The sequence below is a fragment of the Podarcis muralis genome, chromosome 6 (genome assembly GCF_964188315.1).
Source record: "Podarcis muralis chromosome 6, rPodMur119.hap1.1, whole genome shotgun sequence".
Taxonomy (NCBI): domain Eukaryota; kingdom Metazoa; phylum Chordata; class Lepidosauria; order Squamata; family Lacertidae; genus Podarcis; species Podarcis muralis.
In genome coordinates, this window is record NC_135660.1 from 39,256,748 (window position 1) to 39,272,597 (window position 15,850).

A 15,850-nucleotide genomic window follows, 5' to 3' on the forward strand; every position below is an offset into this window, starting at 1 on the left:
TGCTAAAGTCAAAGGATAACTGTTCTGATCCATGAATTAGTTTGGGAAGTGCTATTCTGGTCAGTTTGCTTAAAAATGTGGACTGAACAAAACCCTTGAGTGTTCAAGAGAAAGGTCGAGCGCTCTGGTTCACCTGCCAGCTCTCCCCTGCAAATCTCCATCCCCGCCACCCCACCCAGCCAAGCATTAGGAAGGAAATATGGGGTTAGAAAATGTGTTTTCCCACCATAATATCTAAGTCTTCTCATTCAATATGCCTATTTCCACAGCTCCTGATATTCAGACAGCTCTTAGGTATGAGCAGTAATGAGCAATGAACAGACAAACAACTAAGGCAGATACTGACTGCTTATCTTCATCTTTAATATCTGCTTGGTGACTTGCATCTGCAAAAACTAATTTCCGTCCAGTTCTCACAATTTCAGACATGCACACTGCTGACAATCTTTTTAATATTGTGTGATGTTTAGATGGGGCAGTTTTGAGGCTATCACTTAATAACTGCATTCTGTGTGTGGCTCCAGCACTCATTTTTTTCACATACAGCCTAAGCTGTAGTAGCAGAAAGCCGTTTTATTAGTACAGGGAGGAAAAATGTGCTCCCATGTGAATATAATGAAAATATTGTCCCTTTGTGTTGAAATATTCAATGTTTTAGCAGTAGGGCCGATTTAACCAACTGGGGTAATAGCAGTGATTGTATGTGGAGTGATTTTGTGTGTGTGTGTGTGGAGCCAGGCTTTGGTCACTTCCAGAATGTCACTATTTTATGGAAGGAATTCAATGGCATACCAGCAAATCCTGGTTTGCAGAATTAAAGTGCTCTGGTACAATAAATTTGCTTTTTGCAGTAAGGAAAGTGATGGGAAAATGCACTAGAAATTGAAGGATAGCAATCAACTATTGGGAAATTGTATAACCTCTACACAAACATATCAAGATAAATGCTCAATAAAGGGGTTGTCTGGAAGTGACGTTTCCATGGTCTGAGAAAAGAAGGAAGAACCGCAAGGAAAATACAAGATGAGAATGGATAAATGATGGTGTTGTGTGGATGCCTCATAAATAGTGAGCGATTGTAGATGTTTATACATCTCAGGGCTGTGGCTATATAGAACAGAGCAGCAGCTATTCTGATCAGATTAATTTATTTTTATCTTACCATTAGACCATTGCAGAACAAGGCTTTTAAGAATATAAATGTAAAACAAGATTACAGAAATAGAAATTAACTTGGACATATATATATAGAAACTATAACATGAGGAAACTTAGAATGCTGAATTTCCCTGACAAATCACAACATGGCCCTTTAAAAAGGAAAGATTGTTTCTCTTAACAAATATTAAAATGACTAAAATGAAATGAAATACAATAAAGTTATGCAAATCTGGAGCAGCTATTGAGTTTGTTGCAGAGCAAATATTCCAGTTGGCAGATCACACTGAAGAAAAGCACTAAAAGGGGCAGCCGGGGGTGGGGGTTTTCATCTGACATTCCCTCTCAATTCCGCTGTGGTTTCTCTGGTGCTTTGTATCTTCCGCCAGTAAGCGGAGAATCCTAGATGTAGCTGAGGGCTGTGACTGTGCTGAGCTGAGCACTGCACTTAGCTCACTGAATTATTTATACTGAAAATAAACTAGGGTGGGTCCAGGAGGCTTAGCTCTCTTACTCAGATGTATAGTAAAGCCTGGCTGATGTGATTTTATACCAGTTATGGAGAGTGGAAGCAGAAAACATGAGGGGAGATCCCATTCAAACTGGTTTTGAATTTTCCAAAATGTCCTCCTTCCCTTTGAGCAGTCTCTATTCACTGTGGAACACGATGGCATCACCTTAAGCTGGGGGGTAACCAATGAGTTTGCGGAGAAATCAAGTCAAAGATCCAGGCCTGCATGTACTGTACAACTTTACTAGGGCATCATCTCATGGGAATTAGTTCTGATGTCTTGTGATGTGACAGTTATTCCCACACAGCCTGTCTTCCTCAAAACTTACCATAAAACAAATACATGGCAGGGGGCACTATCTGTCTCTTTACTTGCACTGTCTGAAAGCAGAGCGAAGGCTGCTGCCTTCTTTGTCAATAATCCTTTTGAATTTTAGGCAAGGAAATGGCCAGCTGTCAGGTAGTCAGGTTCTCTCCAGAAAAAGGGAGGTCACGTGGCAAAGTAGATAGTGCCACAGATTAAGGAAAATCTTGTTTAAGTAATCCTTGCTAAATTAATTTGATCCACCAGGATTAACCAGTGCTTTCTGATGGGCCTTTTGCTTCTCCAGTTGACAAAAATTACTAGCTATATTTCAAATATGCATCAGTCTCCTTGGGGCAGGGTTCTTATCAGCTCTCATGCACCCAACAGGGATAAACCCTGTCAAATTTAGAAGGCAATGAATCTTACGAAAAAGATAAGAACCTACAAAATTTTGCATGCCGAAAAAATGGCATTAATCCACAGTGATGGTCCAGTTTGATCAGGAGTTAAGACTGGGCTGGGATACAGACAACAGCCTGGAGAGAGTCAGGACCCAAGGGCAATCGGGGTGCAGGACCAAAGGCCAAATGAAGAGTTAAGAGCATATCGCAGTTAAGATCTTCTGACAACCAAGAAGGCAATCGGGGTTTAGGCCCAGTTTTTGGCACAGAAACTTCTTTCGTCACCCTATATGATGACCTCTCTTGGGAGAGAGACAGGGGAAATGTGTCCTTGTTAATTCTCCTTGACCTCCCAGCAGCTTTTCATACCATCAACCATGGTATCCTTCTGGAGTGGCTTTCCAAGTTAGGAGTGGGTGGCACTGCTTTGTGGTGGTTCCAGTCCTACTCAGTGGCAGAGCTTCATGCTCCAGCACCGGGAGATGGAGAGCAGGCGGGGGCGGGGCTGGCGCATGTCCTGGGGGCGTGACGCGCGTCCTTGGGGTGTGGTGCACTGCCAGTGGGGGTGTGGCGCCCAGCGCGGGTGGGGGTAACAGCGATGGCACCCCACCAGGATCGCGTTGCCGGGGGTGGTGCGCTCCCCCCTCACTCCTCTTCCTCCGCCAGTGGTCCTACTTGGATAGTTGTTTCCAGAGGGTGGTTCTTAGGGATTGTTCTTCAGCCCTGTGGAGCATTCCATGTGAGGTTCCTTAGAATTCATCCCCCCCCCCATGCTATTTAACATCTACATGCAAGTAGGGACATCTGGAGCTTTGGAATACATTGTCAGCTATATATTGATGACACACAGCACTCCTTCTCCTTAACATCTGCAGATGTGCTGAACTGTTATCTTATGTCAGTAATGGACTGAATGAGAGCCAACAAACTGAAGCTCAATCCAGATAAGACTGAGGCACTGTTAGTGGGCAGTTTCCTAGGCCAGATGTATGGGAGGTGGCGTGCTTTTCATGGGGTTACACTCATTCTGAAGGTTTGGGTACGCACCTTGGGGTACTTCTTGATCTATTGCTGTCATTTGAGGCTCATGTGGCCTTGGTGATGCGGAGAGACTTCCATCACCTTTGCCCCTATCTGGACCAGGATAGCCTAACTTCTGTTGTCTGTGCTCTGGCACTCTCTAGGTTAGATTACTGCAATGCGTGGGGCTGCCTCTGAAGACGGTTTCGAAACCTTATCTGGTGCAGAATTCATCGGCCAGGTTGCTGTTCCTAACATCTCTTTCTTGTTTCTTCAGGGCATTTTCAGGAGTACAATCCTAGCAAGAGGAGTAAAACCTTCAAACCATCAGGATGGCAGGAGCTTCTGTAAAGGTGGCAGTGCGGGTGCGTCCTTTCAACTCCCGAGAAATGGGCAAGGACTCCAAATGTATCATACAGATGACAGGAAACACCACAAGTGAGTAATCATTGCATATTTTTCTGCAAGACACTTCAGAGTGGGTTTGAGTGTCTCTCACATTACTTCTGTCATTTCTGATCAATAATCCAGGAAAGAATGTGGAAGAGATAATGCAATTGTACTTGCTAGTCACTGAGGTTTTACAATTGCATTACAGAACATAGAAACACTTAGGTTGCATTTCTAACTCCACTTACCTGGGAGTACACTTTGGAGGGCGGGAGAATTTTGCTTAGGAAGGCTTCAGACAAGTTCTACCCCGAGGATTTGCTTTCCCTCATAATATCTGATATTGCTATGTGAGCATCTGAATTGTAGGCCAGCAACTTATTGAAAAAAGAGAACCAGCTCAGCAATGCACCAACCAGTAGATAGAAACAATTGTCTTTTCATTTCTTTTCTGAAATGGCCTGATAGGGTGATACCAATTCCTTGTAGATAAAAATACTTTAAAAAAAATTACTCTTGACTGGATAAATGATGTAGTCATAACTCCCAAATTAATATTTATTTCTGAAAAAGCAGCTGGGGTGGGATTTATTTCAGGGTCATGGTACATGGGACAGTCTAATGTTTTGAGTTTTACCATGGCTCTAGCCCATATGTTCCCTCCACAGAATTCTAGAAGCTGCCAAGGGGAAAACTTTTCCTTTGTACTCCTAGAGGGCATTGCTAAGTTGCATGAGCTGCCTACATGGGAATTAAAGGGGACAGGGCTGGGGATCAACACTTGTAGAAAGCGAAGGACCTGGAGAAGACTTCCCCCACCAGCTATTTCGCACATACACATAACTACTTCTGTCTATTGAATCCAATGGGGTTTTGTCTGAGGTAAGTGAGGTTAGGATTGCAGCCTAAATTGCTTTATCTTCACCATGGTTCTGGACTTGCATTTATCTTACAAATGTAGATCTGGAACCAAACTGCTGGCAAAAGTGGCTTGGTGGTGGAAAGGCATTGTTTGGGAGATGTTGCCCATGGGACCTGAGTGGTGGGTCTTCTTCACCAAGGCCAGCAACTCTTGCCCTTTTTTACTTCTAAAAAACGTTTTTGATAAAAAAAAAAGCTTTGTTAGCAGAGCAGCTGGGTACACTGCAATACACAGTACCAGTGAGACTTCACCCACCACCTTAATTAATGTGCCCTTAATGAATTCTCCCTGAAAGCTGGTTGAAAATGTGCATCTTTACATATAAAGCATATGTAGATTTGTGTCATAGGCCTGCACCCTGAGTATTTTAAGTGCCTAGCAATGACCTTGACTAAGACTTTGATCCCTTTCCAGTTCTCCCCAGAGGTGCCCCCTTACACCTGCGTTTGCCTTATGAGGAAAACATGAGAAATAGGAGCCCTGTGTTTTATTTGTGATGTGCTGTTCTGCTCTTACAGACATTCAAATATAAAACAGCAAGTAGGAAGGAACCGGGGAGATGCGAGGCTCTTGCCCTCCCAATGAGCCTCTTAAGGGCATATCTTATTTTCTGAACACTGCTGCTGCTGTTGGTGTTTCCATGCTAATAGAAGCCTACAGTGACCCCAGAGCCAATGACCCAGAGACCTGCTGACAGTGAGGTTTCTATTGCCCAGAAGACAAAAGCAGCGATTGAAGCCCAAAGCAGCAAAATGAGTAGCTAATCCCCTCAGCTGGACATGAATGCTGGTTCTTTTTCTTTTTTCCCCTTTTTGAGTCTCACTGAATTGAAGGACTCCAAACAGCTCAGCAGTTCTGTTTGCTTCAGGCCTAACAACGCTTGATGTCAAATGCCTCAAGGTGTGTGTGTGTATGTGTGTGTGTGTGTGTGTGTGTGTGTGTGTACACCCACCCACCCACACATACATAAATACACCAAGGGCTCACCCATATTTCTTTTGTGTCATGTTTTGAGGTACAGGTCAACGCTTTAAAGCTACAAGAATATTCCACTCCCACCCCGCGGTGCTTTCCCTGGGAAAAACCATATTTAACCACTGAATCAGAGCAAATGACAATCAGATTTTCTGCAGATTGCAATTTGCTCCAATTCAGTGGGGAAAATGAGGGTTTTCCAAGGGAAAGTGCCAGGACAAAAACAAAACAAGTGCAGGAAGTCTGATCAAGATTAGGACAACAGCATACTGAGGGGAGAGGATTAATATTTTCCTCCACCACCAGGACCCTGGAAAAAAAAAATCCCCATGCTACAAATAGGGATAAGAAACAAACTACACTTAATTGGGGGGACACAGGTGGCGCTGTGGGTTAAACCACAGAGCCTAGGGCTTTCCAATCAGATGGTCGGTCGTTTGAATCTCCACGATGGGGTGAGCTCCCGTTGCTCGGTCCCTGCTCCTGCCAGCGCCTGCCAACCTAGCAGTTCGAAAGCATGTCAAAGTGCAAGTAGATAAATAGGTGGCTGAGGAAACTCAGCCAGATGGGTGGGGTATAAATAATAAATTATTATTATTATATTACCGCTCTGGTGGGAAGGTAAATGGCATTTTCGTGCGCTGCTCTGGTTCGCCAGAAGCAGCTTCGTCATGTTGGCCACATGACCCAGAAGCTGTACGCCAGCTCCCTCGGCCAATAAAGCAAGATGAGCGCTGCAACCCCAGAGTCAGCCACAACTGGACCTTTAAAAAGGTAAAGGTACCCCTGCCCGTACGGGCCAGTCGTGTCCGACTCTAGGGTTGTGCGCCCATCTCACTTAAGAGGCCGGGGGCCAGCGCTGTCCGAAGACACTTCCGGGTCACGTGGCCAGCGTGACAAGGCTGCATCTGGCGAGCCAGCGCAGCACATGGAAACGCCGTTTACCTTCCCGCTAGTAAGTGGTCCCTATTTATCTACTTGCACTTTGACGTGCTTTCGAACTGCTAGGTTGGCAGGCACTGGGACCGAGCAACGGGAGCGCACCCCGCCACGGGGATTCAAACCGCCGACCTGATGATCGGCAAGTCCTAGGCGCTGAGGTTTTACCCACAGCCCCACCCGCGTCTCTTAACTGGACCTTTACCTTACACTTAATTGGAATCAATGAAAATTCCTTCCAGTAGCACCTTAAAGACCAACTAAGTTAGTTCTTGGCATGAGCTTTCGTGTGCATGCACACTTCTTCAGATACTGAAGAATCTTCGTGTGCATGCACACTTCTTCAGATACTGAAGAATCTGAATCTTCGTATCTGAAGAAGTGTGCATGCACACGAAAGCTCATACCAAGAACTAACTTAGTTGGTCTTTAAGGTGCTACTGGAAGGAATTTTTTTTGTTTTGACTATGGCAGACCAACACGGCTACCTATCTGTAACTGGAATCAATGAGAGATTTTTCCCCTTTGCTGTTTTCAGCACAGAGGTGAGACAGTTTTTCCCCAGGAACATGCCAGGGAATGGAAGGGCTAACTTTCCCTTCCCTGTGGGTGGGAGAAAGGTTAAGCATCCCCATGCGCTGTGATTCTTCACCCAGACACTACTTCAGTTCTACTTTAAACAAACATTGACATATTTACAAACAACAGATTTAATGTCACACATTTCTCAATCCTCTTATTTTTTTATTGAGGAAGGCAAATAAAGAAACATGGATGGGGACAGAAAATGTCATTGAAGAGTTGGGGCTTGGTTTACTGATGGCTTAACTTGAGCATAAAGTGGACATGCATAGAAGTGGTGAAGAGTGCACATCTATAGGCAAGTGGGCACTTTAGCTGCCCTGTCCCCTAAAGCGTTATTTACAAAGTTTTTAAGCTGAGATGTAACTGAGTATGGGCCATAATAGAGAAAGGTCTATGGCACTCAAAATAATCCTACTGGAAATGGAAGAAACTGTTGTCCCATATTGGTGAGTTTCAAGTAGACTCCACTTGGGGATCTTCATGTATTTTGTGGAATACCTAAGTCTTGCAGGCAACGTCTTCCAGAATGACACCACAAGGTTCCTGTCCCAGCAGAAGGAACCCTTGCTTTCTTTATGCAAACCCATCACAAATTCCTTTTGTACTCTTGTTGTATTTGTTTACATGCAGAGTCCATTTCACATCACTGAACATGCAGTTTTGGTTGTCTCATGACAATCCAGATATTTGCTCTGTCTTTTAAAAAACTTCTGATTGAGTTGCACATGTGGCAACTGTGATTTCTCCCCCTATCTGAGCTGCTCCTTTGGTCTTTCCACCTACCAACTTCCCCAACTGCTGTAGTGAGCAGAATTCTAGGTGTTCTGTACAGTGAGCAGGAAAAGGAGCTGGCCAATATTGTTGTTGGCTCACACTAGCACAGACCACAAGTATTTTCTTTTGATACTGTGCATAGAGCGACTAGGTCACAACAATCCAGAAGTTAGTTCTGCCCCTTTAAATCCATCAAATAAGCGGGATACTTCACAACCACAGTTTCTTCCAACCAGTGCTCCCCAGGAGGTACTCAAGGGTACGCAGTACTAGCACCTTTTTGTTGTTGTTAAAAAGTGTGGCATTTACTACTACTACTACTACTACTATTATTTATTAATACCCTGTCCATCTGACTGTTACTGTAACAACTTCAGGGTGTGTACCGGCACCTATTTTTCTAGAAAAAAAGCACTGCTTCCAACTGTTATTTCCATGGCCTGATTCAGCTAGTAAAAGGAAAGTGTAAATACTTTTGCATTCCTGTTGCTCTGCCTCTTGGCTTCAGCTGCAGAATGTTGGTTCCCAGCATCACACTTTTGTTTCTATTGAACAATCACCCTCCCTAGAGCTCATCAACCAACCAACCACAGCGTCCCTGCAACTTCACTCTTTTCTGTTACTTCTGGAATGGACACCACAATTCACCCTTTTCAAACTGCTTCAAGAATCAGTCTTAATTTCCTTCATCCCTCAGTCCATCTTTTGTTTTTGTTTTTTCCTTTTAAGAGCCACACATGGGGCAGTCTCTTTCTGGTGCATGCTGTGCCTTCCCTGAGAGGAAAAAAGGAGCATTGCTTTACTTCCAGAGGCACATTAGCATTCCTGCAGTTGTTTGCTCCAGCTACTTTTCTCAATTCTGGCTCTACCTGAGCAGAGAAAAATGGCTGGAGTGTTGGACTGAAGGGGAGGTTAGGTGTGGGATAAAGGTCCCACCATGTCTGAGTTGGTTCTGTGTTTTCAAAATTACCCAGGGCTGTATGCAATGTGTGCTAAGACGAATGTTCAATTTGTGCAGCAGAATAATTCCCTCCTCTTCCCCCCCCAACTGTTTTGGGGAGCAAATATGAGGATGGAATAGGGCATGCATGGGGAGGGGGAGACAATCCTGCTGCACTAGTGCTAATCCTTGTGTTAGTGCACTTTTTAGTTACATACCACCCTCTCTTTCTCACAGTCTGCCAGATCCAATCCTGCAGGTGAATTATCCATTTAGGAGACCATCTGTATCCACTAAGACACCTTTAAATGTTTCTATCAAATGTAAAATAACTAAGCAAGTTTTAGAAATCACCCCAGAACTGGCCCTACTAAACATCTTCCAAGACAATAATGCCCACTCACATCACAAAGAACTCATAACTCACCTACTCTCAGCAGCCAGAAACCTCATAACCAGACACTGGAGAGACCTGTACCAAAATAGTATGGGAAACAGCCTTACTAGAAAAATTAACCAATAAACTGAAACTGACATGGGGACAAATAGAGGAAGATGCCTTCACCCTGCTATGGCTCCCCGTTATCACATATGCAGCCCAACAAGACAGCGACAAGAATCCACCAACAGCATATAAATCAATATGGCTAACCTGATTCAAAACCACCCACCCACCCCACTCACACATGAAAACAAAGTTCACCACAGCCAATCACAAACAAGCAACCACAGCCTAGGCCAACCCCAACTTCTCTCAACAACAAAGAAACACAAGTGAATAGCAAAGAGAACCTGCACAAACGATGACGACACAAAACCCCACGCATATATTAAGTAAAATACAAATATAGCCACCTGACCCCACTCCCACCCATCATGGCCCTTTCCACCACTTCCCCCCTTTTCTTCCTAATGTAACACTAATGTCTCAACAAATGAAACTGACATGTAGAAAATGTAACTTGAAAAAAGAGACATTGCACATACTTTTGTAAACCAATAAATCTTTAATAAAAAACACATTAAAAAACAAAAACAAAAATTCTGTACTCCAATTTATAGTTACTTGAAGGCAAAAGCACATCCATTCATAGTCACTGCCATTCATATTCACTGGACAGCAAATTTGTCACAATATGTGCAGCGCTAAGCCAGTTATACATAGTGATTTTTATCAGATACACTTTGTGCTTTTACTCTCAGAGTGAAAAGAACATTTAATTTACAGTCTCTCCCCCCCCCCAAATCAGCCACTGCTATCTTTCCTTAAAACTAGAATAAATTCAAACATGTATTGCAGCATTTATAGCTACTGGAAAGAAAAGAACAACACACCAGAGTTAGATGTAGGCAGGTTTGCAACAAGGGTATTAGCATGAGTCTGGGCAGAGTATGTGGTATTTTGGGGTATGTGTGGTAGTTTGGGGAATTATACTTGACTTCCAAAGTATATGTGCATCTGTCTTAAAATGTGCATGCCAGAAGCCTTTAAAAATATATTTTTCTCAAATAAGAAAAACGTAGCTATGTGATGGTCCAATGTCACAAATATCCATCAATCTGAAATATACAAGAATTCAAATAGACCACACAGGTAGATAAACTTTTAAAGAAATTCAGAACAAGAACAATTATGTCCTTTTCCACATCACTGGCTTGGTTTGATGGTTCATGGAATATATGCATCACATTGGTAAGTGGAAGATTGTTAACCACTTGGTATTTTCAATTTCTTGACCCTAAATACCTGTTTCTATGTTGGAGATGGGGAACCTAGGGTCCAAAAGATTTTATTGGGTTCCACTACCGTCAGTATGGCCAATGGTCAAGAATAATGGGACTTGTTCCATTGATGACTGTGCTCTTCAGGTGAGGGCCTCCTACAGTTATCGCCATTCTACATAACGTAGGAATTGGGCCTTTAGTGTTGTGGCACCTGCTCTTTGAAATTCCCTGTCCTTGGATATTAGGTAAAGGCAAAGGAACCCAACTCTGGGGTTGCGGCACTCATCTTGCTTTATTGGCTGAGGGAGCCAACGTACAGCTTCCGGGTCATGTGGCCAGCATGACTAAGCTGCTTCTGGCGAACCAGAGCAGCGCACGGAAACGCTGTTTACCTTCCCGCTGGAGTGGTACCTATTTATCTACTTGCACTTTGACGTGCTTTCGAATTGCTAGGTGGGCAGGAGCTGGGACCGAGCAAAGGGAGCTCACCCCGTCGCAGGGAATCGAACCGCCGACCTTCTGATCGGCAAGTCCTAGGCTCTGTGGTTTAACCCACAGCGCCACCTGCGTCCCTGCCCTTGGATATTAGATAGCTGCCATTTATGAAGATAGATTTCTCTTTCAATAAAACTTTTAAACAGAGGCAGACTTAAAGCAGCACAACTGGTTCCATCGCACTGGGTGCCACAGGGTGTCGCAACTATGACATAGTGAACTGAGCAAAACGAAAGGCGAGAGGTGCGGGGGTTCCAAACTCTGACCTTTCACAGGGTGCTGCTTTGAAGCTGAGACTTCTCTCTCTCTCTCTCTCTCTCTCTCTCTCTCTCTCTCTCTCTCTCTCTATATATATATATATATATATAATTAAATTTTCTGTTTTACAATTTCAGATAGTCATTTTACATCCTTAAGATATCAATGACTTCCCTTCTTCTCTTCCCATGATTCATTTTACATATCTTAAATCCAAGCATATTTTGCAAAAACTACCAATCAGTATTCCATTATTGCATCCACCAAACACTTATGAAACTGAGGCTTTTCTTAGTCTGCATCTGTATTGGAATTAGTTTTTAGGTGTTTTAAATATGTACACCCACCCACCCACCCACCCACACAAACACACACACACACACAGAGAGAGAGAGAGAGAGAGAGAGAGAGAGAGAGTTTTATCTCTTATTTATTGCTGCCCTGGGCTCCTTTGGAGGAAGGGAGGTTATAAAATCCTTATCCCTAATCTATACTTTTCAAATTTGGTTTTTAACATCCTCAAAGCAATCCACATTCATTTAGTATATCATTATTTAGGGAGTTCTACCAACATGTGACTGTAGCAGCATCAAAGACTGCAGTTACCAGATAACTGCATGTTGCAAAATGTCATTCTAATAAAGTGGGAGCAAATATACGATAGGCTTGTCACCAATTTTAGAAGGGGTCTCTATATTAGCTGTTCATTAGTTTGTAGCCACCTGTTATTTTCTTCAATGTGCAGATTTGCTGCAGAGATCATGCCTAAGGGTCTTTCAACAGCTGTAACATTTTCTTGTTTGCCAGTCTCTATGAGATACTATCCTAGTGGCTTCATATCTGAAATATTGGGTGATGCTGCTCAGTAACAAAGGGCACAGCTGAGCACACAGCCAAGTGGGAAAATGAGGCTCTGCTCACTTGGCTGTTTCACTTCCTCTTTATATCACTTGGAGGAAAATGTCAATATAAGGCTACATTTTTTAAAAAAAGAAATCACAAAATAATCCACATTAATTTAGGATCTGCTTCACTAAAGCTCTCCAAAGTGCTTAATGCTAAACATGCTGGTACCCCCTCCATCGTTTAATGATTTAGCTTTTGAAGAGATGCTAAAAAAACACTCTATTTCAATGGGTGGTTTGTGAGAGTGCCATTTACAACAACAATCAGAGAAGGAAGCAGCTTTTGATTTCTAGTGAGCTGTGCTGGATTTGCTTCAAGACTTGAAAGAGGTTTGTAACAGGGCAGCACACTGCCAAAGACATCTAGATGCTACCTCTAAGTAGGGTGAATAGATGCACAGGAAGACAGGGGCCCTGTACCTCATGGATGTAGTGTGTGTGACAGAGAGAGACAGAGAATTTGACAACCACCACTTGTCACACAAATGTGAGGAAAATGGCACCTGCTGCATTTCCCCTTTCTACACAAATAATATAAGTACTAGAGGCTGGGCCCCTGCTCACTTCATTCCTCTTGCCAACCTCACCTATCCTCACCCCCACCAACCTCCTTCCCATACACTTTGCCAAACCCACCCTTTTCCTTAGAGATAACCAAACCTCCCCTTAGAGCTTGCCAAACGACTCCCCTTTCCCCTACAATTGTTCTTCCATGGCTCACCTGTGCTGCCCTCCTCTGTCTCGCAACTCAGTGCTCTTCTTATCCTCCCCAGCAATTTTCTGAAGGCTGCTATCATGCTGTTGTTCACAGCACTGCCTGTTGGTGACAAAGCAAACTGTTGTATGACAACAGCCTTCCCCTTTTATTATATATACATTTATACAGACAATGAATAGCCCTCTTTTATATCTTACCCTTAAGTAAATATCACCTGGATATCCTTTTCAAATCTTATACAATCTATCCAGAGACAATGGGTCTTAATTATTAGGGCTATTCCAGGTTATTCCAGCCAGTGAGGTATAGTGGTTAAGAGCGGTAGTCTTATAATCTGGGGAACCGGGTTTGCGTTGCTGCTCCTCCACATGCAGCTGCTGGGTGACCTTGGGCCAGTCACACTTCTCTGAAGTCTCTCAGCCCCACTCACCTCACAGAGTGTTTGTTGTGGGGGAGGAAGGGAAAGGAGAATGTTAGCCGCTTTGAGACTCCTTCGGGTAGTGATAAAGCGGGATATCAAATCCAAACTACTCTTCTTCTTCTTCTTCTTCTTCTTCTTCTTCTTCTTCTTCTTCTTCTTCTTCTTCTTCTTCTAGAAACAAAAGGCCAGTTAGTAGTTCCCACCACGAATGGCATTTCACTCCTCATCCCTGATTTCCCATTTTCTTTTCCAACAGAAACTCTATAACGTAGAATCTAAATCCTGAGCATGCTTCGGCTTGTTTCAGATTTTTCAGCCCTTCATTAAAATAAATTGTATTTTGGCAAACCTTGAGGTTTCCCCAAGTATGCTAATACTCCATTTTGTTTTCCAAGAGTTCTTTTTTTGCTACAATCCTGTTGGTACCCACCATTTGACTTCACTATTAGGGGGAGTGATACTGTTGCGGCTTAAATATGCTGTTTGGTCCTGGCATATAGAAGTGTGTGTCTTTTGCTTTATGTTAACCCTGAGTTATGGGCTACCTTGAAATAGCTCTCTGGGAAGCTCTGCTGGAGACCATCTGCATAAAGCACGCAATTGCTGACATTTTGGTAATTAGCTGATTTGTTGTATGAATGTACTGTTTCCCACTGCTTCAATCAAGCAGAACTGCTGGCTGCTTTGTGGAGAACAGCTGAGACCCTTAATGGTATTTCTGGGAATATTATAAATCAGAGACTATTTCTGAATTTGTCCTGTTCGTCTTCTCTTGATTTCTTCATACTAATATCCTGTGCATGTGCTCCTTTTTGTGTATGTGGTCTTTTAACTTCAGCTGTACAGTGATTCAGATTCTCAAATGAATCTTTGGAAAGATACCAGCTCTTATCTTCTGAGCTTTGTTGGGGCACATGCCCAGTTTATATTTCTTAAAAAGAAAATGATTATGGAAGGCACTGAAGATCATTATTCCATTATATAATTCACATTCACAGTTGAGGCTGAAATCCAAATAAAAGGCTGAAATTCAACGTGCTACTTTACCACCCATGGGTTTGGGCATTCCCTGGTGAGTTCTTGGTTCCTCACCCCTTTGAACTGCAAACCCACGTGCCACATCACAATAAGGTTTTGAAACTTATCTCTGTGTTTGTTTGGTTTTTTAAAAAAAGCATGTAGAGCTGGTGTTTGATGAAACTGTGTGGGTAGGGCAGGGACCAGCACCCTGGCCAGGCAGGGAGCATTTGAAACACCTGCTCCCCAGCTAGGTGTGCACCAGTTGCTGGAACAGCTCTATAAAGCCTGCCTGTCCTGGGGGGCCGCCCCCAACCCCAGAGAGGCCGCCCCTGAAGGGGAGACGCCAAAGGGGGGTCATCTCTTTGGGGGAGGTGCTTCAAGGGTGGAATGAGGGTGCAGACCAAGTACCAGCCCCCTTGTGCTAAAATTATGGTTTTAATGGGGATGGGCTTTTAACTTGGATGGGTGTTGTTTATTTAGCGGGGTGGAGTTGTTTTAAATTGTTCTTAAGTGTTGTATGTTAATTTGTATTTTTTGTTTTGTTTTATAAGGCCGATGAATATTCTACAGCCTTTTAAATTTGTTTGTGGGAAGGGGGGTATTGTATTATTTTTATTTTAACTATTTACTTGTGTTTTTACCTTGTATTTTTATCCTGTGAACCGCCCTGAGATCTTCTGATGAAGGGTGGTATATTATTATTATTATTATTATTATTATTATTATTATTATTATTATTATTATTATAAAGCCTCCTTTAGCATGGCTTTAACATGGAACTAGCTGTAGTGTTCTTTCAGTCACAGTATTCAGTTTCTCTCACCCTATCTTTAAAACGATATAGTATAGTTGGAGAAGGAGCAACAGAGGGCAACTAATGCAACCAGGGAGACTGCTAATCCTCTGTTCTAGAGGGAGAGCTTAAACAGTTTTGGTGCTTTTTTTAGCTTAGGAAGAAAATTCAGCTAAAATAGAAAACAATAAAGGCTTGTAAAATTGTAAATATTTTCCCGCAGCACTCGATTTTTAGGGGGCAGGGCAGGGGAGGGTCATTAATGAAAGAGAACAAAAGATTCAGGACAAGCAAAAATTCATTACACAATAAAACAGTTGGCATATATGGAATGCAGTGCACAAAATCAGAAAAGTGTAAGCAAATTCACAAAGCTCCCTGCATTATTTAATAGCAACGGCTTGTGCATTTGCCATTGAACTGCTTAAAGTAGAGCAGGGCTAGGTGGAATCTCAAGAGGCTGCCACAACAGACAAAGACATATGAGTCTTGAGACACTGGCTGTAAAACCTCTGATGAAGAGATGGGGCGTTGTCTGCTTTGTTGGTTTAAATTTTTTCTCTTAAAAATGAAATGCACATTGTTAGCTGTGT

General features: G+C 43.0%; 1 protein-coding gene across 31 annotated transcripts in view; it reads left to right on the plus strand.

Annotated features, from left to right (window-relative positions):
* Nucleotides 1-15,850, plus strand: part of KIF1A (kinesin family member 1A) — a 120,868-nt gene that overhangs the window by 18,214 nt on the left and 86,804 nt on the right. For all 31 annotated transcript variants that reach the window (XM_028730765.2, XM_028730769.2, XM_028730768.2 and 28 more), the window contains exon 2: nucleotides 3,675-3,835. In XM_028730765.2, coding sequence (XP_028586598.2) covers nucleotides 3,730-3,835 — 106 coding nt within the window. In that variant the 5' untranslated portion in view covers nucleotides 3,675-3,729. The remainder of the gene's footprint in view (nucleotides 1-3,674; nucleotides 3,836-15,850) is intronic.